General features: G+C 34.7%; 1 protein-coding gene across 2 annotated transcripts in view; it reads right to left on the bottom strand.

The window, feature by feature from the left end:
• Positions 1-225: 225 nt before the first annotated feature.
• GOLM2 (golgi membrane protein 2) overlaps positions 226-27,728 on the bottom strand; it is an 80,228-nt gene continuing 52,725 nt past the window's right edge. Inside the window, exons 7-10 of one of the 2 annotated variants that reach the window (XM_072625565.1) lie at positions 26,073-26,171; positions 23,693-23,869; positions 10,013-10,180; positions 226-4,600 (exon numbers count right to left, since the gene is read on the bottom strand). In XM_072625565.1, coding sequence (XP_072481666.1) covers positions 4,530-4,600; positions 10,013-10,180; positions 23,693-23,869; positions 26,073-26,171 — 515 coding nt within the window. In that variant the 3' untranslated portion in view covers positions 226-4,529. The remainder of the gene's footprint in view (positions 4,601-10,012; positions 10,181-23,692; positions 23,870-26,072; positions 26,172-27,728) is intronic. The other variant, XM_072625566.1, reaches the window with a different exon arrangement.

Below are 27,728 nucleotides of genomic sequence, written 5' to 3' on the forward strand. Positions count from 1 at the left end.
AAGCATGCTTTCTCCTGGGGATGTTCTGTCCCTGTGTTCTAAAGGATGTTCAGGGTTGCCTAACTACAAAGTTCTAACTTAATCACATGACTATAAATGACATGAGAAAATAGGTATGAAATCTTAAGATGATTCATTTTTTTCTAGTAAAATTATTCAAGAGAGACAGTATAACAAAAGTAACCTACTGAAGTACAGATTAACTGCTCAAGTCCATTCCAAAAGTGAAAATTTGGTTATTTTATTTCTTTAAAAAAAAAAAAAAGGGTTGAAGGTATGATTGTTCACATTCTCCATTCTTCCATTTTCATCTTATACTCTGTATCCCTTGTTTTAAAATTCAGTATTCCATGACCTGAGCTGTTGGATACCTAGATACAATTTTTATAAATAACTTAGTAGCTTGCTGTCATAAGGGAAGTTCTGTGTATTGGTCCAACACATTTCTGTTTTCTCCATCCTCTCAAATAGGAATGCTGAGGAAGGGCTTGGCACTAGTCATCTTTAGCATCTCGTTACAACTAACAGTTTTACTAAGCACCTACTATCTATCTGCATAGTACTGAGTTGGGCACTGTAGGGGAAATAAGTGTAAGACATAGTTCCTGCCCCTGAGATGCTTAGAATGTAATGCTTGGGGAAATTAAGACATTTATGAGTGAAAAGTTGAAGGATACAAGGCAGTTTGTGATTAAGTGTTAAAATGGTACACTAAATACTATGAGATCTTAAAGGAGGGAAAAATCACAATGAATAGGAGTTTTAAAGAAAGGCTTAATGGAAACAGGAGAACTGAACTGGGCCCTTGAAGAACAAGATTTGGATAGGCATGGGGGTGAGGAAAGAGGATCTAAAGACAACATGAGCAAAGACACAAGACAGGAAATGAGCAAGGTGATTTTGAGTTGCTCAGTTTGACTGGAATGGAAGTTTGATTTGGGAAGTACTAGATCAATATAATGGAACCAATTGGAAAAAGTTTTAAATATCAGGCTAAGGAGGTTCCCTGTAAGATAAAGCCAAGGGAGGGTTTTGGGCAGGGGAGTAATATGATTTAAGTCATGTTTTAGGAAAATGAATATGGTGATGACATACAAAATGAAGTGGATAAGGGAGTAAACTCAAAATGAATAAGTTAAATTACAGTAGTGATTCAGGCGTGAGGTAATAAGGACCTGACGAGATTGGTAGCAAAAGGGAAGGGGCACATATGAAAAAAATGGACAGGACAGTAAAATAATTGTATACAGGAGGCAACAGAGTCAAATATGACTCCAAGGTTTCAAGCCTGTGTGCCTGGGAGAATAACAATAACTTTCATGTGTATAGCACTTTATTAGAAAGTACTTTCACATACATTATCTCATTTGATTCTCACTATAATCTGAGGTAGGTAGGAACTGAGGCTCTAAGAGGTCAAAATGATTTATTCAAGATTACTCAGCTGGAAAGTAACAAGAGTCCCAATTCCATGTCTTCTAATTCAAGGCAAGTACTTTTTGTACTATACCACATTGTCATCACAGCAATGGAAATAGGAAATTCAGGAAGGCAGCTGCAGTTCTTTTTTGAGAGGTGGTATGTGTGAATGGTTGGGGGGTGAAGATGAGTTTGGTCTTTCATATGTTGCGTTTGTGATACCAGTGAGGCATCCAAGGAAAATCACCATTGGTAGGTAGAACATCATGAGTGATGTGCAGAAAAGAGGCTAATGATGGAAATATAGATTTGGGGGCCACATATAGAGAGATGACAGCTGGAACTGTGGGGACAGAAGAAGTTTCTCTGAGGACAGGATATAGAAAGAAAAGCAGAAAAATAAGAATTGGGCAGTGGAGGTAATATTCTTGACTAGAGGATGAAAATTATTATGACAGTAAAATATGTTCTTTTCAAAGAGCTCTATCAACCCTCTATGAGAAGATACTCATATACCAATTTTTGTTTTAGAAATCTCTGAGCCTTACCTCTAAATATGCCATGGCAAATTTAGAAGGTAGTATGGAATGAAAAATTTGGGGAAGTATTGCACAGAAGAAGAACCAAAGAAAGGATTAAGTTCATAATATTTCATCATGATTAGCTTGATTATTCCAATATGCATTCATTCTTATTCTGAGAAAAAAAATGGAAAAATCCTGACCATGTCAAACTGCTTTAACTAATGTCCTTTAAGTAATGGGTTCAGCTAACTACTTTTATCTCTAAATTTTCAGTCTAAAGAGTAAAAATTAACTGTTATTCCAGTTTCTGATATTTAAAAATCTTTGCTTTCTTTTAGAAACATGTCCCTAAAACTATTGCTCATTTTCAGTGCCCTAATATAGCTGGATACGTATGGTCTTTTTTTTTTTTTTAAATACAACCACTGCAAGTTTATATTTGTTTTTATAGATATATTATTGAATTATACTGTAATATCACTAAAAAATTTCATACTGGCATTAGATTGTAGTTATTTGCTACCACGTATATATCATATATATAGTAATATATATCATATATATCAGAGTCAGCACCAATAAAATGAAACGTTTTTTTATTCATTCTTAATTTAGTAGGACCCAGAAAGTGGTGATTGAAATAGCAAAATTTCCATCAAATTAATGCATGTGGGGCACAAATATATAAAAAAATTAAATCTTAAGGCAGAAGTAACCATCACAAAACCAGCATTTCTAATAAAGTTTGTAGAATGTCAGTCTTAAGATATGTATGTGTTTTTACAGTATTAAGAAAAATTCTGTCAACTGGATCTAGATTTCTAGGGTTATAAAAATTTTAGGCTACTGGTAGAAATTTAACCGTGTAAATAAGTAATGACTACTATGATGCCCAAGTGATTAGTTTTAGGCCAAAGGAACTAAGGCAAATGTTTTAAAATTCTATAAGATTGTACAGTATTAGATACACAGTATTACTGGAAGTCTTTTCAACCTCCCCTGCCCCCACTGTCTCCTTAACAGAATTTAAATTGTTCTATGAATTCTCTCTCTCCACCGCAGGCTTTATCCTATTGGTGAAAAAGAAGCCAATCTTGGCATGGTACATTGCCTAAATTACAGCACCTTCTCCTGGTTACAAAATGATTCCCAAAACCTGTAACAGTTAATGAAATGAGTGATCCACTTATCTCTAATATTTGTGATTTAGACTTCAACCTGAGTACAGAAAGAGAAAAATATCTTTATGTTTATGTGCTATCAACAGTAGCCCTTCTGAATAGCAGTTAGGGTTAGCATTCTTAAATTCTCTTTTAAGTGAATAAAACTATTTCTGTAAAATTTAAAAGTGCTTTAAACCAGATTACAAAAATTACCTAACTTACAAATTCTAGTGAGATAGAAAACCAACAATGTCAAACAGGTCAAATGTCTTAAGATATCTGCATTTAAATTAATTTTGAGAAACTGAGATTTAAATATTTATGAGATAAATGGGTTTTTAACAATAACATTAAGTAATAGCAAATTATATATACCTTAGACTTCTCTAATATAAACTTTTAAACTATTTGTAATAAAACAGCTGTAGACTCACTATACTTCTATTAACAGTTTGGAGATTCATCAAAAATGTTTTAAAATTCCATGTATATTCATTCTGATGAAGTACAGGAAAATACTGCACTGTTGAGAATTCTCTAAAACTACTAGAGAATCTGTGAAATACTGATTTCAGGTTTTCTATGAAGCCAATTTAGTCCCACCCAGGATCTGGCATTTAAATCATTAACACTATTGCCAGTCTTAACTGGAGATATAAAAAGTCTGATCACTGTTGCCTACCATTAAATAGTACAGGTATTAAAAAGGTAAAAATACAGTCATGTGGGTTTTTCCCCCCAATTCAATTTCAATTTAATTTCCAATTTTTTCAGTTGATGAGATACAAACATCAAAAGAATGTGTTTCTAGGTTATCTCACCTTTTGAAAGTTTATCCTCAGAACACAAAAAAGCACCCTTGTAAAACAAAAGGGGTAGGGAGGTGATTTTTCATATGCTACTCTCCTATATTCCCCTTACACTTAAAGTGGAATCTAGGTGTCATTCTCCAAAAAACTTGAAATGAAGAGTAGAGGGATGGAGCAGAACATGTATTGAACCAATTTAGAATATATTTGTGCATAAAAGAAAGCTTTCTGCTTATTCTCACCATTCTGGATAATGCTATGTTCAACATATAAACTATATTACCACATTTCCAATTTACCAATTTAAGGAAACAATTCAAACTAAAATTTTGAAAAAGATACATTAGCTTGCTTTAAATGCAAAGATTACAGTTTTTGTTTGCTTTGTTTATTGGTTCAACTATAAAAGAACCAAAAACATCTCTGGGTTTCATAATACAGTATGCAAAAGTTCATATATACATATGTACATTTCTCTATTAAAGTTCTCTATTAAGTCTCCTCTAATTGTTTCTTTATGGGTGATTTTTAAAATAAAAGCCAAGAAATGATGAAGCAGAAATAATTTCATTTTACAGCAATTCAGTTTCTGCAGTTTTCCTCCAGTACAGAATTTACAGGACATCATTGAAGCGTTGCTTCCCATAGTCTGCAGGGTCCATTTGAAGTTCACGTTCTTCATCATCTGTAAGTGAAATGTTTACATATCAAAAATAAACTCTTAAAAAGCCCGCTGCAGAAGTTCATCTTAAACAATGTCTCAGAACTCTTCTTTCTCCTATGCTTAAGGAGAGCTGCCTCTGTTCAATGTTTTTTTAAAGATAGATATAAAATTTATATCACTTCCTTCCCCACAAAAAAATAGCAATGAGGTAAGACCATTGAGATATTTATGTCTTCCATTATGAGCTCATGGCCTTGATTTAATTTTTAAAATGTAGGTACTGATATTTTATGCCTGCATGTTTGCAACAGAAGCCATTTAAAAAATTTACATCTGAAACCTTTGGAGAATACACAGTTCTGGATAGGTAAGTTTTATAGTTAGTTGAAGATGTACTCTTTATACACCAAAACATCTTTTATTTTGACCATTTTGCATAGAAATCTTTTAAATGTCATTTCTCTGCTACACCTAACACAATTAAAATTTTTCTCATTGACATTATTAATTAATGACATGGTCATTATTATGATAAATATCAATCCCCATCATATGCAGCAATACAGTGATGCCCTCAGGTCCTAATGGAGGATTAGAGGGGTAGGATCATAAAAGTATGATTGGAAAGGACCATATAGGTCATCTAGCCCAATATTCTCAGTTTTATAGATGAATAAACTAAGGCATAGATAGGTCGGGTGATATGCTTGAAGCAGCAAAGCTAGGATCCAAACCCAAGTCTTCTGACTCTACCTCTGGTGCTGTTTCCCCTGCATCATGTATCATCCCCTGTAAATGTTACAGTATAACTACACAACCCGGAATTGAAATTTCTAAGAGCTATTGCTTTGCCCTGTCTATGATATCACCTATCCAAACTGAATGTAGACTAATGGTTATTACTTAAAGCAAAAGACATAGACAGACTTAATGGGATATACTAATATAGTTAAATGTCTATTCAAAAATATCATCGATATAGAATGGTACTTAAAGGAAAGAAAACAATTAGAAAGCTATCAGGACTTGACTGAAATATTTTGTAATGTCTCAATTCCCTATGCAGCACAAACTGAAATACCATTAAGTATGGGGTACCTTCAGGACCATGTTGGTAAATGTTGAAGAAATGGCTCTTTAAAAAAAAAGTACCTACAACACACTTTGAAGTTTAATCTGCATTATTAGCATTTTTTCCTGTACTGTCTTAAGTCTAGACAATCAACAAAACAGAAAATCAAGCCCTGACTTGTATTTGCAGATTCCCAAGGTATAAATGCTCACACTGAATATTTAACAACCAGAGTTAGCTTGAGCCTGTTCTCCAGCATTCCTTTGGCTACCTCCCATAAAATGGGGTCTACTAATCTCAATAACTAGGCAGATTTTCCAGGCTAACAACTCAGTGGTGTTCCTTCACTTTCCTTCTCTTAAGAATACAGGCCAACCTACATCACTGGACCTGCCTTCTGAAATTAACCAAATCTGGGCACCCTAGACATCTACTAGCTGTTTCTTCTCTTGTTTGGTTACTCTATTGTGGATGTCTCCATAGGGTCACTGATGGAAATTGTTTTGTTTTGTAAATCCTCAGTTTCAACTACAGTGTGTAAACATATATAGTGAATGAACTGAATAAAAAGAAATGGTACATCCAGTATTCAGTGTGAAAATCCATGGAAAATGTTCTAGGGCTGCGGGTTGTTAGTTTTAGGGCCATTCATTATGAGTTCTGTTCTAGAAATTGCTGTAATCACTTTCTAGGAAAGTAAATGAAATTGCATTTAGGACTCTTGAGATCACAGAAAAGTAAAGAACACAGTACATTAGGACAAATTATTTTTACTCTGTTGTAGTAAAGAAACAATGTGCAGACTGGGAAAATGTGCCTTAAACAAAATCAGATTTTCCAAGGAAATGCTTTTTGTTTGTTCTATGATTTAGAAACATCCAGTTTTTGAATGACTTATAAACAAACTGTCACCAGAGCCAATGCGAAAGCTTTAGCCCCTAAAGCCAAAGACCCCTGGAGAATCAGCTGTTGTAATTAGACCCCTCGGAGCTGGGAGCCAGGAGCTCTAGATTTGGTGCTGGCTTGGATGAGGGGAGCTCCATCTACAGGGGTTAGAGTGAGAGGAGGTGTACCCAGTAGTGGTTGTGGTGGTACCTCTGCTTATGGAAGCTGAATGAAGGTTCTGTTCCTACTACTGGTGGCTCCTACTATATCTTGGGTTAGAATCTGCAACTTTTAAAAAACAGAATCAGTTACTGATGATAATAATAGCTCATATTTATATAACGCTTTAAGGCACTATTATTATCCTCATTTTACAGATGAGAAAACTGAGGCATCTGGAAGGCTCTCACAGCTATTAAGTGTCTGATGCTACATCTGAACTCAGGTCTTCTTGACTTCAGGTCCAGTCCTCTATCCATTACATCATCTACCTGCCATAATGATGGTTAGATTCTAATGCAGTATTAATATTATAATTTAGCTACCTTATGGGACAAGTAAGTCTTTGTTAGAAACCTAAACATCATTTATAAAACAGCTTTTATGGGAAAATATATTAAGGAAACATAGGATGATATATTTAGAGTGGAAATGGAACTTAGGGTTTGCCTCGGCCAACCATATAACTTTACAGATACAGAAACTGAGGCCTAGAGGGGTTGAGTAACTTGCCCACGGTCACATGGGGAATAATAAGCATCAGACCCAAAGACTGCAATGTTCTATTAAACCACAGAAACATGAAAGATTTCCTATATATTTTTCTTCATAAAGTATGTCAGAAAAGCTACTAGAAACTAGAAGCCAGTTATTCTTTTGAAAAATCTGTTAATTTAGCTACACTATTGGATAAGTAGAATACAGGTTTATGTCATAACTTTGCATGCCTGTGTTGTAAATGGTTTGTGACCTTTGGCATGTATTGTGATCTAGAATATGTATACACATCTATAAGAATATGGGCCCTCTTTTCAACATTTATTATAACAAGTTCTAAGAAATTTGCACATATTTGTGTAATTCATAGCAAACCCACAGGAACTATCAACTTACCTACTCCTTTAACAGGGACTTTAGAAAGTTCATCAGTTACTAAAGAATGATTGTACCTAACAGTTATATGATAGCAAACGATCCCAGTGTTCCACAAACACTGCTTTGCTACCTTAAAAAACTCCGGAATTAGCAACTGTGCCTTTCTTTGGTGCTTTGTTACTTTTCTTAAAGGTCCAGAATACCTGCCCACCAAAAATTTGCCACAAATAGTCTAGTGTTAGTATACACAACCCTGATGCTTCTTCTTGAGTATTATTGGTACATTTAAGTTTAGTTCTAAAGTCAGGGGAACAGTGTTTTACTCCAGCTCTAAGAAAATAAAGTTCTATGTGATTAGAATAGTAAAAAGCTTTTTCTCCAACTGTTTTTCAATTCTAAATTAAATTGCCACTTAGGAGTACATGACCGACCATCTTATGCTATCTTCTGCCTAGTGTGATTTGAAGATTTTATTTCTGTTCATCATTACCCTCTTAAGGGGTAATATGAGAGGTCCTCTTAAAATGTAAATATCCCCCAAAATATAGTATTTTGAGTTACTAACATCTTATGTCAGTGAATTTTATAGCTATTATTATTTTCAGGTGACAGGACAGATAGATTTACATGAGAGCTGAGGTTCTGGATTGAGAAGGTACACTAAAAGAGAAGGGGAAAGGAGTACAGAAGGGGTCTATTTCTTAACTTTGTTTAGGGGCAGCCTTGCATGAGTGTACTATTAAGCTGAAAATTCATTCAAAACTGGGCTTCAGAAAGGTAGTACATTAAAAAAATGATTGTGAATTACAGATGCAACCAAGTAATGGGTCTAGACAAAGCTCCAGAATGATCTTATAGTTGGATGAAAAAAATATGAGAGCCCTTCAGGAAAAAAAAAAACAAAAACTAGAGACAGAATTAAATATAAACAAGTTAATAAAGCCAGAAGATAATGGGACATTCAACCAAACCACAGTTAGAAGCACAAAGGCTCAGTGAAAGAGGAAGATAGGTCAGGCAACAACATTTATTTGATGCTGGTTAGGGGAAGTAAGTGGACACTGAAGAGACAAATAAAAGGGAAAAAAAAGCTAATTCCTACCCTCTAGGAGTTTACAATCTAATTGGGCACACATGCAAGAAAAGTGCTTGACAATTACAAAACACAAGTAACTTCAAAATAATATGATGCAACCAAAATATAAAAAGGCTGAGGATAAAGAATAAAAATGATCAGTGGGATGAAGTTAGCCAAGGCAGCTTTTCTGGAGGAGATGGTAATAATAAAGATAGGTAGGTAGGTAGAAAGAAAGCTTTACTAATAGAAAAGAAGTTTATTCATACAGGGAGTCTTCATTTATGCCTCTTCATATAATTTTTAACAACCATTCATCCATCTTCTTTCTTAAAGACTCTAGTCTTGGAAAGCTATGGTAATAAACAAGTAAATGGCTTATGTGAAATTTGGTGGCTCAGACTTTTTTTTTCCTGTGAGTTGTGCAATACTTTTAAAACCAAATATATTTTCTATTAAATTTCACAGCACATTTTAAAGTTGAAACTTTAGTTACAGTAATGGCAGCAAGGGAGAAATCAAGAGCAAATTAAATTTAAAATCACAAAAGGATAATTTCCCATGCATCAATGTTGGGAGATACAAAGCAGGCCAGGCAAAATGGCAAAAAAGCTATCTTCCCTGAAATACATACAGTATTAGAGCATAGGAAAGGTGGCATGCTCACAAGCAGTTTCTGAACTTTCTCAGAAGTAACACTTAACAAGGAAAATCTGTTGAATCTGTGTATTACATCCCCCAGAATTGCTAATCTTAATGAACTGAAGTAAGACAATTTCAATTTTAATCCAAGGGAAATAAGCCAAAAATTCCCTTACTGTTTAACAACTGTGAACTAAATAGATCTTCAGTGGAGAAGGGACCCCATTCCTTTTGGTGCCAACCACCTTTGTAGCCCAAGGGTTAGCTGGGTATTATTTATAGGTAGGTTAGAAATGTTTTTTCAGCATTAAAAACCTCAAAAGAAGTTCTTTTTTTTGGTGGACTTGCCTTAATAAAGTCTAGAGGCATGTGGAAGAACATTAATTCCTATTTAAAACTTCTGATGATTTTAAATTTCCAAACTGTAACAAGATCATGAAGACATTTAAGATTACAAGTCAAAACAACAATTTTCTAAAAATTTCAGAATCCAAAACTACAGTGAAACATAAAAATTTTAAAACAAAAGCTAAACTGAAAAATTATATAAGCCTCCTTTGTATTAAGGCAGTTCTAAGAAATGGAAAAAAATTCTACACAAATTCAACTAGTAAGCCAGAGGTGGGTTTCACTGTCACAGTACGGAGGTCAGGCCCACGCTCACCTTGGACGTCTTCTTCTCCACCATCACCATCTTCTTCCTCATTGTAAGCCAGTTCAGCCTGCTTGTCTGCCTCATACTCACCTACGTTACCATCATCCCCATTATAATCCGCCAATTTAGAGCCATGCTGCGGATCAACAGGGGATTCATTTTCATCAAAGAACCGGCCTGTGAAGTAGGCAGAGGATTAAGTCAGAAGCAAAGAGAAAAGAAAGAAAGAAACCTACACAGAAAGCCAAGCAGAGAGCAGGCTAATGAATCCTGAGAACTTTAGGGTGCTGTTTAGGAAAAGACTTTTTTGTGAAGGCTATCCAAGATAAAAGTTAATAGGACTGCAACATTTAAAAATAACTCTTAAGAACTTCTCAGTTTTACTTAGTACTCAATTACTTGATACTTCTTTAAACAAAATACCACTAGTCATTTTCGACTCTGTAGGTTTTTCTTCAAAATTGGAGGTTTTTCTAGCAAGTACCGGGTTACTTTATCACTTTATAATAAAAACTAAAAATGTTTGTATTAAAAAATGGATATGACCATTATTTTGTGATTAGAGCAATATTCAGGCATTTCTGCTTTTCTATTGTTTTAGATAGTTTAAATTAGTCTAATTCTCAAAATGTACCTTTTTTTTGGTGCTTTAGACTAGGTTAGTTTGTTTGGAATCCTAGTAAAAACTGATGAATGGAATATAATGATCATATTCTTCATGTCTTTAGCAAAACATTTTGCATTCAGAAAGGAAAACAAAGTCTAGGTACTAAGATATATGTATACATATCGATCTTGTTCAGAAAAAGTATACACTTTGTGAATTACTGAGAGACAAGTGGAATTTTTTTTATTGAATATAATGAAAAATCCATTCAAGGAAGCTATTAAACTGGTAATAAAAATGCAGTTAATATTAGGCATATCAAAAAGGTATGACTAATTCATGAAGATAAAAAGGAATGGCATTTGAGATGGACATCAAATTACATTAGATAGTATTAAAATGATTTCTTAGACTAAACACCAATTAAAAGTACAGATGAGACTGATAATGAAAGAAAGTAACTTTTTAAAAGGGGAGTCTATCTGTGATGCAGTCTTTGTGTTTTCCTTCAAAATGCTTTCTGATTTATTTGGAAACTAAGCTTAAAATTTATTTCAATAAAGTTTTAAAGAAACAAGGTCATACAAGGTTGCAAAAAAAGGATAATTCATTATAAACTCATTTTTTGGCCAAACATACAGCTTATTTGCCAATATGAAAGTGAAACAAAAAAAAGTTTAATATAGTAAACTTACATCATGTAATTATTTGGGGCTATAAAAACTACATTTGGAGAGAGTAACAATGCACTAGGGCCAACATACATTGAAACTATTGCCAAGAAATTTTCTTAACAACTGCTTTGCTTGTGATAAAGGTAAAGCAGAAATAGAAAGAAATGGTGAGCTCTGGTTCATTTCACAGCTGGTTCATCAGCCCATTTGTATTTCTAATTATTGGATAAGGGAAGATAAAACTAGTGACAATAGTAGAGTTTTGTTTTGAAAGAAAAAAAGACAAAAAAAGAAAAAAGATATGAGAAGATGAAGTCAAGTTGGAGCTTCTCTTCCAAAAACAGATGATGCACAGAAATAGGGTGAATAAGTAACTAAACAAAAAGAGAATTAAGAAAAACGTCAAGATACAGACAGTCTACTTTTAGGAAATCCAGAAACTGTTTCTTAACAGCAGCAACACAATATTTTGGCAGTACTGACTGTTCCTTTCCCCAAAAGTTACATAAATGGTACAAATCCAAGCAGTAAAAGTGATAATTTTTCTAAAAAGAACCAACTATATATTTGTTTTCCCTTCAATATGAGATATTTAAAGATGTTAAGACAAAGTAAGCAATATTCTTAAATCCTATTATGGAATCAGAAATTCCCCATGTGCTTTAAGTATTAAATATAGTGGTACCTATATGCAGACAACTCTTTACACAATTTTGTTGTTAAAATTTGTCAGTTCCTCAAAGCACCCTGTAATTCTAAGAATGTCCAGGTTTATGAAAAGAAAGCTGAGAAAAGCATAAAGTCAAGTGACAGAATCACAAAATTGGGCTACATTAGTTAATATCACCAGAAACAGTATTTTAACTATAAAAGTGAGATGTCTTAGAAAACTTGAAAGCTGAGGTTTCAAATAAATACATTGACTTAATTAGCCTGAATTCATTCATAAAATGGATAACACTACTATTAAGGTGATTCTAATGGGTAATTTGAAAGCTAGCTTAAATATAGATGATAATATTTTAAAAGATGGTAACATAAAGGCCCTTTGTTAAGAACAAATTAGTGCTAAAATATATTCAAACTTTTCATTTTTGAACAACAGCATTACAATTTTGGTATTGTCTTAAAGGAAACTTATTCTATCATCCTAATTCCTGTTATTATCCCCAACAGGGATATTAAGCTTAAAATATTGTTTTGCTGAAATTAAGGACAGAGAATTGAGAACAAAGAAGTCTATAGTATTTTTCATTTAGTGATAATAATAATGGACATTTATTTGATGGCGCTTCTTAATGTTTACAAAAAGCTTTACGTAAAGTTTCTCATTTTAGCTTTAAAAAATCCTATGAGATAAGAATCACGGATATTACCCCTATTTTATAGATAAGGATACTGAGGACAGAAATGCTGAGTGACTTGCTCCTAGTCACAAAGCTGGTAATTGTTAGAGATAAGGTTTGAACACTAAGCTTCAGCTAATTTCAAATCCAGCACTGCTTCCTCTACACATAATCTACTCCTCAATTTCATCATATCACAATTATTCTCCCACCACAATTATATATATTGATCTACTTATATGAAATTTGTAATGAGAATTTACTAGAATCCCATATTTCTTATCACAATTATTCTCCCACCACAATTATATACACTGATCTACTTATATGAAATTTACAATGAGAATTTATTAGAGTCCCATATTTCTTAAGTAATGGTTGTGAATGGAAGGAGGTTCACTGAACAAGTAAGTCACTCAGCCCTTTCAAGTGACAGATAAACTGATGCTGCCTAGTCTTAGCCTATTATCTTACTTAATTTACAAGCTGGAGGTAGAATTCTTAACCTAACAAGATATAGAAATGATCATGACAGATAAAAATAATTTCAGTTATTTTAAAAGTTTTAGGTGAACAAATTCAATGCAGCTAGAAGAAAGAAAGTTGTTGATTTGGAAAAGTCTTTGTTGCAAATATAAAGGTCTCATATCCAAGATATGTAGGGAATTTATATAAATATACCAGAAAAGTCATTCCCCTATAAATAGGTTGTCAAAGGATATGAAGAGGAAATTTTCAAAAGAAGGAATGCAAACCATCAGCAACCATATGGATGCTCCAAATCATAAAAAAATTAAAATTGCAAATCAAAACACCTAAGATTTCACCTCATAACCATCATATTGACAAAAAATGACATAAGAGGGACCTAGATGATGTAACAACAAAAGATATAAAAAATTTGTTATTTTAAAAAACGTATCTGTAAAGCACTTTACACATATTATTTCATTTGATCCTTAAAACAACCCTATGATGTAGATACTATTTTTATCCCCATATTATAGATGAGGAAACTAAGGCTAAGATAGGTTAAAGGACATGCTCAGGGTCACACAGTTAGTAGTTAGTTGCCTGGGGTAGGATTCAAATTGTAGTGTTCCTGAATCTAACTCCAGCATTCTATTTACCATGCTACCTAGCTCTCACCCCACCTTCCCCCTTTTCCACGGAGGTAATGATATTGAAGAATTAACCAGAAATCTACCAAACAGTATGATTTGTCATATAGTTTCATCAGGACACCACAAATAAAGAAATTTCATCTAGATTCATTTTAAAATAGCCTTTTACGCATTATGAGTTTTTAGCACCATCAAAGAAACGTATTGATCTTAATTAATCTTATCAAACAACATATTTGTAAAGGAATATGGTATAAATCAAAACCTCAATTAAAACAAAACATGTAATCCTCATATGAGAAGATAAAGTAACTATCTCCCTTTTAATCGATGGCAAATAAACTAAACTCAAATTCCTCACTTAACTCTCGCAGAATAAAACTCACTGCCTGCCTGCTCAAGGATTTCCAGTGGTTCCCTATCATCAACAACATCAAATATAAATTCCTTTGCTTGGCAATCAAAACTTTTCATAACCTACTCCCTTCCTACCTTTCCAGTTTTCTCACACACGCTTCTCTTCCATGAACTTCATGTCCAGCCATATTAGTCTACTTGCAGTTTCCTCAAACACAACACTTCCATCTCTCATCTCTATATCACTGTGTTGGCTGCACAAGCAAGGAATCCTCTGGCCCTTCACCTCTGCCACTCAATTTCCCTGAGTTCCTTCAAAATTCAGCTCAGATCCACCTACTCCCAGAGGTCTTCCCTTGTTCCCCCAGCTGCTAATGCCTTTCTGTCTCCTACCTCCTTCTACCTACTCTGTATAGATTTTGAATGCATCTAAGTGGTTTACATGTTGTCTCCCACATTAGAATTAAGCTCCTTGAGGGGAAAGGACTGTTTTTGCCTTTGTATTCTCAGTATTTAGCATAGTGTCTGACATATAGTCAGAGCTTCATAAATGTTGCCTTGACTAATAACTTCGAACTGCCATTAGGTATATATTGGAAACTTGTAACAGAATAAAATACATCAAGCATGTACATTTGACACCTGCACCCCCACCCCCACCCCTAGATGCTATGATCCACAGAAGTAACTAAACACAGATCGATATGAGATAGTCAGAGGTCCTGCATTACAGTCTTCACTCTGCCTCTTACTGCCTGTATGAACTTGGGCAAGTCACTGAGCAGTTAGGCTATACCTCTAGCTACATTTCCTTCCAGCTGTGAATCTATGACGGTGTGACCTTATCTATCTTAAAGCACAGAACCCACAAAGACAACACGGCTTTAGTAAATTAGAATGATGAATACCATGAAAGTACGAGTAGGACAAAATCTACCATTCTCTTGATTAAACATAATTTAGTTTTTGTCTGACTTTGTGTGTGTCATTATTTAAAATATCAGAAATCTTGACATAGACATCTAGCTCAAATTAGGAGATGAAGTGTTGTTGATGGAAACACAGAACAGAAATACAGACAACCTTTGTTTAAAAAAAGAAAAAAGGATGATAACAAATTTATCATTACCAAATTTCTCAACCATAAAAAACTATATTAGCCTGGAAAAGGGAAAATAACATTTCAAAGAATATTTCAGTATCATAATGCTGACTAAATTTTTTAAAATCACTAAGGTGAATCATTCAGTGCTTTATTACTTGGGACATCTATGCTGTTTGATTTTCCAACTGTTCTGCTACAAAAATCTATTTTTAAAAAATTATGTCATTCTATTTACAGTATCACCACCATTTACTATAACCACAATAATGAGTTGTTCTCTGAAAGGGTATGCTAAAATTAAGTTTAGAGATAAAAATCTTTGTTGTAATGACCAATATGTCAAGTGAAATTTCATACATTAAACATAGTACGACACAGGATAACATCATCAAACTAAAGGGAAGTACTACTATGACACTAATGAAAATAAAAGGATTATAACAGATTTTTACTTTCTCCTACGTGACTAGATCTTTCTCAGACTCTAAAAGGGCAATATCATCCCAAATGTCAGTGTTAGTATCATTGTTGTATGCCTGTGAAACATGGAGAGTCTACCACTGTCATGCCAGGAAACTGAAGTGCTTCCATCTGAACTGTCTTAGGAAGATTCTGAAGAACACTTGGCAGGATAAGATACTAGACACCGAGGTCCTTACTCGAACTAAACTGCCAAGCATTCAAACTATGCTACAGAGAGCGCAACTTTGATGGGCTATTCATGTTGTTCAAATGCAAAATGTATGCTTGCTAAAAAGATTATTTTATGGAGAACTCACATGGGGCAGGCGATAACATGGTGGTCAGAAGAAGCAATACAAGGACACCCTTAAGGTCTATCTTAAGAACTGTGGATTTGATTGGGTGACATGGGAGACATTTGCACAGGACCACTCATCACTCACATCAAAGAAGGTGCTGTTCTCTATAAGCAAAGCAGAATTGAAACAGCACAAAGGATATGTAGCATGCGCACATTTGGAGTGTCAACCCCAAATGTTCACATGGACTATCAGTGCCCAATATGTGGTAGAGCATTCTAAGCTTGTATTGGTCTGATCAGCCACAGTTGGACACACTGAAACTTGACTTTGTCATGGTGATGTCATTTGGGTCCTCTTTGAGAACAAAGGAGAACAACCAAGTTAGTATCATACTTTTCAAATTAAAGGACACATCCCTCCTTTCTTTTAATAAGCAATGAACTGCTTTCATTTGGTAAATGTCTTTTGTTGAAGTGGAGAGAGGTGTTCTGTGGGTATTTGTAGGGAAACCTGTTGAGTCTCAAAATAAAATGTATTAAATATTTTTTAACAAGGAAAGTGGGATTATTCATGAATGAGAATTCAGAAATAAATCAAGCAGCTCAGTATGACCCTTGCTACACACTTCATCAGCCATGCATAGTTGCAGAATTGTTGTTAGCTGAATAAGCATGACGTCAAAAACACTCCAAATAGCAGCAACAACAGTAGCGAGGGTCGTTCCTATTGTCCAGGGATCTCTAGATTACTTTGATTGTGTACCTTATTAGAAAATAAATTTTTGAGCCCTCCCTGTATGTTATATATCTGCTTACTTGTAAGTTATATACATACACTGCTATACTAACAATTACTGTACATTATAAAACACAAAGCAGACATTTTAAAATGAGATAAAGATGAAATAATATTTGATTCTGAAGTCAAGAGAAGTCACTAGAGTTTATCAAGCAGGAAAGCGACATAGTCAGATCTGGGCTTCGGGAAAGTAACTTTGGGAATTGTGTGGGGGATGGGATGGGCTGCAATAGGAAGAGACCTGAGGCAGACAGACCAATGAGGAAGCTACTGCAGGGATCCAGGAGGGAGAGAGGTGAAGAGGACTTAAAAACTAGGTGGGTGGCTGTGTGAGTACAGAGAAGGGGAAAGTGTGAGAAATGTGTAGCTAGAACTGGCAAGAACCCTAGGGACCACACTAGAATGATGTGCTTAATGACCTTATATACTTTTACGTTTGGAATCATAATTGTTGTACTAGAGTCAACAGGAGTCTGCACCTCTGCTTTCATTAGTACTTAATACCAAACACGTGTGGATTTACAATGTTATCCAGGGGTGGGGAACCTGAAGCCTTAAGGCCACATATGGCCTTCTAGGTCCTCAAGTCCCCTTTGACTGAACCCAAACTTCATGGAACAAATCCCCTTAATAAAAGGATCTGTTCTGTCAAAAGGCTGCACCCAAGGACCTAGAAGTTTACATGTGGTCTCAGGGCTGCAGGTTCCTCACCCCTGTACATTGTCACTTGAATGAGGGGCATTAAGAGGCTTTATGTGTCCCATCAACAGCTTTTAAAAGGAAGAAAATGACACTCCCTCCTCATGATCAAATTCATCCTTCCTAGCTCCACTCACTTTTCCAACTCATCAGCATACTACGACCTCATTATTACATATCATTGACCTACTTCTAGATTCTCCAATGTAGTTTATTTTTGTTTTTCAACACCTCTTCTACCACTCTCCCTAATGAGCTAGTAGATGCTTTCAGCCTTTAACCCACCTACCTCATTAGCCTTTTGGCTGTACTGGACTTTGGCCATTAGCTGCTGCCTGCTTAATTAACACCTCTCTGGTATACTATACATCTCTTACCTCTATCAATCCTTCACTGTCTCTAACTGTTCAACTACTCCCCTTTCTCCCCTCTTCTAGGCAATTCTGGATTACTCTGACCCCTTCATTACAGTAACAGTGTTATAGTGGTGTCAGAGAAAGTTCTACCAACAGGTAAGCTCTAACTCACAGCAGGTCAGTGGCAGTTAATTACCCAGGTCACATCATATTTGCTCCAAATATCCTTTCTCTTCACTTAGAATTAGAGATCCAAAGCTGGAAACAGCCTCAGAGATCATCTAGTCTGGGTTTTTTTGTGCCATAGATGTGTCTGGGAGGATGGTGAAGCCTATAGACCTTTTTTCATAAATGTTTCCTGCCTACATTCATAACTGAAAGAAATGCTAAATTTCAGTTAGAGGTTAGTAAAAATAATGAAGCAATTTTTTTCTTCCTAATCCAGATTGACAAAACCCCTGAAATCTACCCATGATTCACCCTTGGGAAGGCAGTCTGTGGATCCTAGATTAAGAACTCCTGACTGTATTGACAATGCATTTTTTTGTTTTAGTATAATTAAGTGCAGCTGATTGAATTATGTGATTAAAGATCTTTCCCACCCATAAATGGGCCCAGGAAGATTTGTAGGAAGACCCACACCTTTTGTTAATGAGATACTGGGTCAGAGGTTCCTGCCCTCTGGCTCTAAAAAGTGTATAAAGACTCTGAGATGAGATTTCACTTTGGGGCTTAGTTTTTGGAAGATTTGTGTGCCAGATGAGACTCTGGGAAGCTGCTAAGCAGCCCCCTGGCTTTGGAAACCCAGATGTTGGTGCTTCTGTCTCTGGTAACAATGTATATATGTAACCGTCAGACAGCTGGATCTGTTTGTTGATCTGTGATGTGTTGTGCTTATGGTCAGATGGTTGGACCTGTCTGTTGATTTATAATTATATATATATATATATATATATATATATATATATATATATATATATATATATATATATATATATATATATATATATATATATATATATATATATATATATATATATATAAATAAATTGCTCATGGTCAGACAGCTGGAAGTCTGTTAGTCTTTATTTCTCTTCTTGTATTTTTCTCTATTGGTGAATGATATATGTGTGAGTAAAAGAGACTGTTAACCCCTCAAAAGTTACCTTTCCTTTTAGAAAAGAAGATCTAAGGACCTGTGATAGGCTTTCCCATGTATGTGGAATTCTTACTGTTACACTGATCTAATCAAACCTCTACATTTTGCAAATGAGATACCTGAGGTTCTGAAAGGTTAAGTGATTTGCCTATAGTTATGCAGAGGGTAAAGTAGCAGACCAGACACTCAAATCCAGATCTTATGAATCTTAATTTGGTTCTCTTCCTCTTAAAATAAAGCTGTTACGAGATGGAAATATCTTCCTTTTCAAGGACTCACCGTAAAGAGAATATAGTTTCTAATACACTATTTTTATTTTGAGCACCTGTTTGTATGTTATTTTTCATATAGCGAATGATTTCAAAATATTTATTGAATCCTTCAGTGGAAATTTCATTTACTTTTTCTGGCCACCCCTCCCAAGTCCAGCCCTCTAACAGGATGGAGTCCTGTTATTGCAAAAATCCTTCATCTTTCAAAAACAACCCAGGCTTTATATTTTATTACTTTAAAATCTGAAGAAGCAAACAACATCCTCAACAACATATTCTTCAGGGAAGGTTTCTAATTGTAGACCTGAATGAAAATTGGCCAAAACAACATTTTGCCCCAGGGAAAATGCCAGAAATGAGAATTTAAAGTAACACATAAAGAATTTATTTGTTGATTTGGAAATGATACAACAATAAAATTCTTCATATTGTGTTTCCATAAAATTAAAGTATTTGTTTATCTTGAGCAGATCTCTTTATTTCTTTAGGATGTCATAATCAATTGCCCTCAAATCTACTTGGACATTTAAAATGTGTGTGTTTGTGTGTGTGTGTGTGTGTGTGTGTGTATGTGTGTGTTGTCTACACTCATAATGGAAAGAAATGCTAAATTTCATTTAGAGGTTAGTGAAAATGAAGGTGTAATTTCCCCCTCCACTCCAAGATTTCAACATTCAGTTAGAAAATAGCAAAAGATGATGCATTTAGAACCCAGCTATATGGCATTTTAGAACTAGAGTGGGACTTCATATCTGGATTGATTGGGATCTATATTAATTAGACATTTGTTAAATTTGTCAAGCATCTATCGTTTCCTTAAAGCACTCAAAAACATAGATCACTAGCTACCTATAATTTGCAGCTTTAGAGGGATTTGAGACTTAGAGACTGTTAACAACATGCCTATAGTCACAAAGCTATTAAATGTCAGTGGGGAAATTTGAACAAAGATCTTTTTGATTCCAAATCGTGCACATTATTCACTAAACCATATTACCAGATAAACTATCGATACTGATTAATAAGTCAGATAAGTAAAGCCTAGCTGTATCTGTTTTTAAAACTCAAAGGGGAAATCAGAAGAGGATCTGATAAGGGTATCCCCAATTAGCTTAGGACATAAAGACCTGAGACTGATAACAAAACTGGAGGTAGGTGATATTGCCTGAATGAAAGCAAGCATTTATTAGTTAAAATGATATATGGATATGCTACCAGACATTTAATGTGGTGATCTCACAAAGTAAGTAATCAAAGGAACCCATGAGATTTATGGCTGAAAACCAATGGGTTTGGGAGTTGAGGAAGAAGAAGGTTACACAGGGAGATGCCTGAATGTAAATGGGTATAAGCAAAGTATTCAGCATCATGGAGAAGGGAAGAACTCTTCCCTCCTCAGGAACCCTTTATCATCTAGTTAAGATTTAACTAGAGATAATAGTTTGGTCTTTAAAAAAAATAAAAGAAGTAATCTATTTTCCACAGTTGGGGCAGGAATAACCCATTTCCCCAGAGGTACAGAACAGTGAACAAGTATTTCACCCCTACAGCAACATATGGAACAGGGAAGACAATACATTGACACTGGGGCATGAAATTTTCAAAGCCTAATTCTCCTTCCTCCACACCCCTTTTCTTTACAAGATTAGAGAAGTAAGATCATGAAAGGAGAGTGACACTGAACTTGCAGATAAGTAAGTTTTATAATTTAAAAAATTTTTAAAAAAATATTTTGTTTCTGTTCTCTTTTCCTTTGTGTTTACCATTCCTTAGTGTTTCCTTTGTGACCACTAAGGCTGAGTGAATTTTGGCTCTAGCGATTAGCAAAAGAACTAATGTTTAACTATTGTGAAATAAGGTAGGATCAAGGCAAGTTTAAGTGCCATATGCCTCTATTATAAAGTAGCAATAAATTAACACATTCAGAATTACTTGAGTCTGAGTAAGATTTTAGTATATGCAAATTTTTAGTGCTTTTTCTATGGACATAGCTAAATTATTAAAAACAATTTTGTTGTTCCTTAAGTCTACAAAAATAAAGACTTCCGCTCTTAAATTATCTTATAAGAAATTTTTTTTCACACATATAAAACAAGACCTGAATGGCTGATCCTTTAATTTATGAAAATACTCAAGTTTCTCACAAGACTTAAAATACTTTGAGATCGTAGTATAATCTTAAGAACAAAGAGATAAAAACCAGTTTATCTGAAATATTTCAAAACAAAATGTAGCTTATGCCTTTCAGTAACACTTTAGTCAAAGATGATAATTTAAAAATATTTGTATGTGTTATCTTTTCAAAAAGAGACAAAAAAGAAAAATGATGCTCATGGTTAACCAATCAAATATGCAACAAAGGCAACTCTCTATGACTCTGATTTGGCAGAGAAGGTATAATCTACTTTAGGAGAAGAAATGTCGTTACCAGAGAATTCCCTATACCAGTAAAATCAGAGGTCCAATTCCTAACCCCTGGTCACTAAAAAAACAAAACCATAAATCAATATGAAGACCGAAACAGGGTTTATTAAAAAGGATATATTTACAGAAAATAATAAAAAGAAACAAAATGAGATATTATATTTTCTTATCCAGTTACTATTTGTCTACCTAGAGGGTGACTCTGTTTTCCACTGAGTAAAACACGAAGATTTAAGGAAATGCTCTACGACATGGTAACTAATTATTTTTGTGTATAATTACTACGTACAATACTGAGAGACAAGGCAGAGCAGGCAACCATAAATACCTGGGGGTTAAGAGTGGGAAAGAGGAGGATCAAATAAGGGATATTTTTTAATACTACTTTTTATAAGTTCACATATTTGTAAAGACAAAATTCTGCTCTCCACAGTATATTAGGTATTTATTTTGTGACGTAAAGTTGTAAGTGTGAAGGTTCACGAGGAACTCACAAGTGCTCTGTTCCAGCTCTGATGAATGTATGTGCTTTTCACATAATATTTTGCAAAAACTAGCATGTATATTTTTAAAATACCAAGGAGAGAAATCTGTTGAAAAGAAGAGAAAATTAGAATAATTGCACAAGATAAGGATTTGAAATCTAGAAAAGTAATTATCACTAAGACAACAAACTCATAAAGGCTAATATTCCATAAAGACTGTTTTAAAATAAAATCCCAAGGACTTAAGTAAAGTCAACAAGCATTTATCAAGTGCTTACTATGGGAAGGAATGGCAGCTAGGTGAACAGAGTCAGGCCTGGAGTCAGAAAGACGCATCTTCCCAACTTCAAATCTGTCCTCAGACACTTAGTAGCTGTGTGACCCTGGGCAAGTCACTTAAACTTGTTTGCTTAAGTTTCTTCATCTGTAAAATGAGCTGGAGAAGGAAATGGCAAACCACTGCAGTGTCTTTGCCAAGAAAACCTCAAGTGGGATCACAAAGAATCAAACACCATAGAAACACCAAACACCAACAACCAAAGGGCAGGCCCTGTGCTAAGTGCTGGGGATGCAAAGAAAGGCAAAAACAGTCCTTGCCCTCATAGAGCTTACATTCTAATGGAAAAGACAACATACAAAAACAGCTATGTACATACAAGACATATCCAGGGTAAAATGAAGGCGATTTTAGAGGGAAGTCACTAGCACTGGAAAGAACTAGGAAAGGCTTCTTGCAGGAAGGAACATATGAGCTAAGTTAAAGGAAAATACAGAACTATATTTTCAAAGAATTCTTTAATTTTTTTACCTTTCAAGTAGGTACAAAAATTCACCATCTCACCAAAATTTGGCTCTCTTGACCTTAAGATACAGTTAAAATCACTGAAAGCAATATGAAAAAACTCATCTGAAATATGCAACAGTACCCTAGACTCTACTGACATTTCATCTTTTTCTGTTAAGTTTTACCATCTTTTCAGTTTACACCATTCTGAATACAGGAGGTAAAGCTTTTTCCCCAAATCTATCCTGAATAAAACTTGATGGCAGCCTGCATTTGATTTTTTTTCCGGCGCATACCTATATTTTTTTCCTTTCAAAGAGATCTCATTGTAGGGGCACAGACTATATTTGAAATAACATGATAAAGAGCTGGAAAGAACCTCAGTTACCATTTAATCTACCTCCCTTATTTTACAGGTAAGAAAAGTCAGGGTCAGAGAGGTTAAGTCACTTGTCCAAGGTCACACAGGTAGTAAGTGGCAGATCAGGGATCTGAATCCAGGTCCTCAGATTCTAAATCCAAAACTTTTTTTAAAAGTATTCCATGCAGCCTCCACATTAGAAGAGGCTGTATCCAAAGTGAAATACATAGCTCAGAGGAAGATCTTACTATGGATATTAAAATGCTACTTGCTGAAGATAACAATGAAGGCTAAAGCTTCGAATTTGTGAAGATATTAATTAATAAAGAAATGCACTTAAGAATGATAAATGATTGTAACAAATTGATTCTTACTGTGTTTCATCTTATGGAAGTCACCAGCTCTATCCTTTGAAGCCTGCTTTAATAAGTCTGTCTGAATTTTGTGTTCATTTTCATTCTCCAAGTTTGGGCCAGGAATTAAACGCTGTAGAGGATTGGGAGGGATCTGCTTCAAAGTGTCAGGGTTTCCATTGTGGCTAACATGCAAATCTGTAGCATAAAAACATCAGGTTAATTTTATATTTTGAAAAAGTCCACCATTTCACAACAACTAAATGATTCGGATTAAGAAAACTTGACCTCTTAAACTTGGGCACTAATGTGACTTTCTCCTCCTGGCCCTGTTCCTAGCTTCTGGACTTCATAACCATACTTCTTGCCTCATCCTGGAACTTCCTTGAGAGCTTTCAGTCCTGTGGCCTCTTGGTCCTGAAATATCCAACCGCTTCTGTGGTCTTTTCAACCTGGAACATCTGTCTGGTCTCCTAAGTGAATTACTGCTGGCCTTCACTCCCTTCCAGGCTGCCCATCTCCCACAACCACCCCCTTCAGCTATTTTGTGATTGTCTCCCCCATCAGAATGTTAGCTCTCAGAGGGCAAAGACTGTCTTTCTTTTTGCTTGTACTTATATCCTCAGTGCTTAGCACAGAACATAGTAAGGGCTAATAAATACTTTCCTTTCTTCCTTTTTACCATTTTATTATTTATTGCATTATCCCTAGCTATAAATATGCTTTCAGATATTCATTATTGGTATGCTGTTCATTACCAAGTGTACATCTATAGTACTGATTATCAAAATTCTCTCTAAAATCAAAAGACTAACATGGTAGAGTTATCTTTTTCCCTAAAAAATTTTCTATACCAACATCTAATTTTTAATTTACTCACTGCTGGCCACCCTTACTTGAGACATGACTTGGCCATGAAACTGAATAAACCTAACTGATCTACAAGAGAAGAGTCATATTCAATGCATATTAGAACCACACTCTAAGATGCTAATAGCACACAATAATAACAAACACGTGGGTGTGTGTGATATAGGTATGGTACCTCATATGGACATTCTGACTTTCTAAGTGGTTTCAAATAGATTACAATATTGTGCATAAAACAAATATGTTAAGCTCTTTCTAATAAAGTCTTTCAAAACTATGTGAAATGGTATTCATCAGTAATCAAGGCAAGGCTGTAAAAGCCCATTCATTAGTCACTTTCTAATGTTCTCATTCTTGGTAATTATCAGGGAGCAAAGATACTTTAGCACAGGGTTTCTTAATCTTTTTTTGTGTCATGGGCTCCTCTGCCAGTCGAGTGAAGCCTTGGTTGTTACCTATACTCATAACTGAAAGAAATTAAAAATTTCAATTAGGGGTTAGTAAAAACAAAGATGTAATCTTTTTTTCCCATCCAAATTCAGGGACTCCATGAAATTCAAGGAGTATATGGAGCCCAAGTTAAGGATTCACAAAAAAGAATGTGCAATAGACATGGGAAGAATGAATTAAAAGGTCATTATTTTTTTAAATACAATTTTAAGAGAGATTGTTATGTTTTTGGTGTTCTATATGAGCAAAAAGGGGGTGCACAAAGTATTTTATAAATCTATGACCATAAATATCTTTTATATTTTATTAGCATATAGTAATGGCCAGGATACTATACTAGGTTTAATTTTGAAAAATTACTTTAAATTAAAACATCATTATTCTCTGACTCATCCGTGATCAAACTTTCTTTGTTTCTTGAGATCCAGGAGTCTTTCAGCTAAGGCACCAGTAATGAGCAAAAGTATGTGTCACACAATCTGATGAAGTGGTACGGTAAGTGGTAAAGTAGATCGCCTTTCAAAACTGAATTTGACATGCTGAGTAAGTGTTTAGTCTTCTGATTTGCAAAACAAGCAAGGACACTCTTGTAGTAAAATACACTTTGAAAATAACCCAAGTGAATATAGGCGTTCTTCATGTCTTCATTCTTCTCTAAAATAGTGGTTCCAAATGAGTACAGAAGACAAACCTATTGTAAATGTATTACTATTTAGTCTAGTCAGGATATATTTAGTATTCAAGTAATTTTAACCCAATCTTCAGATTGGGTTCAGATTATGCTTCAAAATATAAAATAAAATTTACATTAACTGAAAAGGTAACCTAATGTGTTCAGTGCTAAAAATCAGAAAAATATATGTCCTTTATTTAAGAGAACAGCTTAAATGCCTTTAAGCTATCATGCCTTTAGCCAATATGCAATGAAAAATCCTAACAGAAGATGGGAAAATGTATATTACCTGACAGTGTGCTTTAAAAACTGCCTATATTTCCTAGTTCTCAAAAAAAAAAAAAAAAGCTGATTTCATTAGTTTCAAAACAGGTCATGAAATATAATTATAAGAGTAGAAGTTCATACCTGGTGCCATATTTGGGGGATGGGGCTCTCCAGTTGGAGAATGTACATTTTCTTGACGACTTTCATGCTGAGAAACTGAAATAAGGGGCTTCTTTAAAGCTAAAGAAAACAAATAGACAAAAACTTTATTTTTATCAAACAACTGGACATGTATCTACTGCAGAAGCATTATGTTCTCAGCATTATGTCATGAGGCGTGTTTTCATTTTTAAAATTTTTTGAAATTTGACAGATTTATTTTGATATAATAGGCACTTTCCAAAAAAACACTGAAATATCACATGCCCCCAAATACCTTCCCCTAAAGAATCCATCAAATGTTAACAGAAAAGGAGGCATGCATTTAATTCTGACAATACTACAGAGTATTTTCAGTACTATGGTACTATAATACTACAATGTAGTAAGCAGTACTATAGTACTACACTAATTATTTACTGAACTTTTGTTATTTCACCATGCTGACTTTATTTACGTTTTTGTACTTGTTATGTATACTTCTATTTGTCTTAATTTTACAGAGCTTACAGGTGAAACATTCGAAATTACAAAGACTTGGATATTCATGCACTCATTTATTATATCATCTGCCACACAGTAAAGTAATCAACAAAAGTAAGGGTTCAATCACAGTGTTCCCTAGAGATCAACGTGAACAATATAAGCTGAACTCAAAATCTAGAAGCTAACCAAGCGAGCTAAGAAAGCAGCACTCTCCTGTGTCCAGATTTTATATGAACCCTAAATATGAGTTACTTCTAAATGGGGATTTCATTTTTGAGGAAGAAAAAAATACAAACACAATGATAGGTTGATATTGCAACAGTGAAGTTTTATAATCCAGTATAATAAGGTCCAGTTAATAAGGTTTTGAGCATTGTGATAAGTGCTCAAATTCACCAGTAGGAAGATTCCGATTCATACAAAGTTCACTGTCCTCCTAAATGGAGGAACAGCAAAGATGGACAAGTTCTAACTACTATGACCTCTACCAGTGCAGGTCGGAAGCTGGAGGGGAATGATAGTGTACTTATGAAACTTTACAGATTACATAAAACTGAAACTAAAAAAGATGAAATCAAAGAAGATGAAATATAACAAGGAAAAATTTAGATTCAGATATTGTGGTTCAAAAATCAATTTCACAATTACAGGATCAGGGAGGAATGGCGAGAAAGTAGCTCATCTGAAAATATATAGTGGACTATAAATTTATTATGGACTATAGTGTGCCATGGCAGCCAAGAGTGATACTGCCATCTTAGGCTGCACTAATTTGAGTGCGTTACCTCTGAGACTACCCCACAACGTATCCTGTCTCCATCATATTTGTACACAATTGTTTTAATGTTGACTACTCTATTAAACAGCGAGCTCCTTGAGAACACAGATTGGTTAGTTTTTGCCTACCTTAGTATCCCCAACTGTTCTGTGAGGTGCCTGGAACATAGTAGGTACATAATAGTGAGCCTCCCTACTGGTCAGTCACTTACTAGTGACTGACACAATATTCAGAGAGTCCTGCTATACTCTGTTCTGGTCACATCACACTGGAATATCATATCCCAATATAACTTGGAAAATATCCAAAGGAAGGTACCCAGGACAGTGAAGTACCTCAAATTCACACATAGAAGAATCAATAGAAGGAATTAA

This window comes from Notamacropus eugenii, chromosome 7 (genome assembly GCF_028372415.1).
Source record: "Notamacropus eugenii isolate mMacEug1 chromosome 7, mMacEug1.pri_v2, whole genome shotgun sequence".
Taxonomy (NCBI): Eukaryota; Metazoa; Chordata; class Mammalia; order Diprotodontia; family Macropodidae; genus Notamacropus; species Notamacropus eugenii.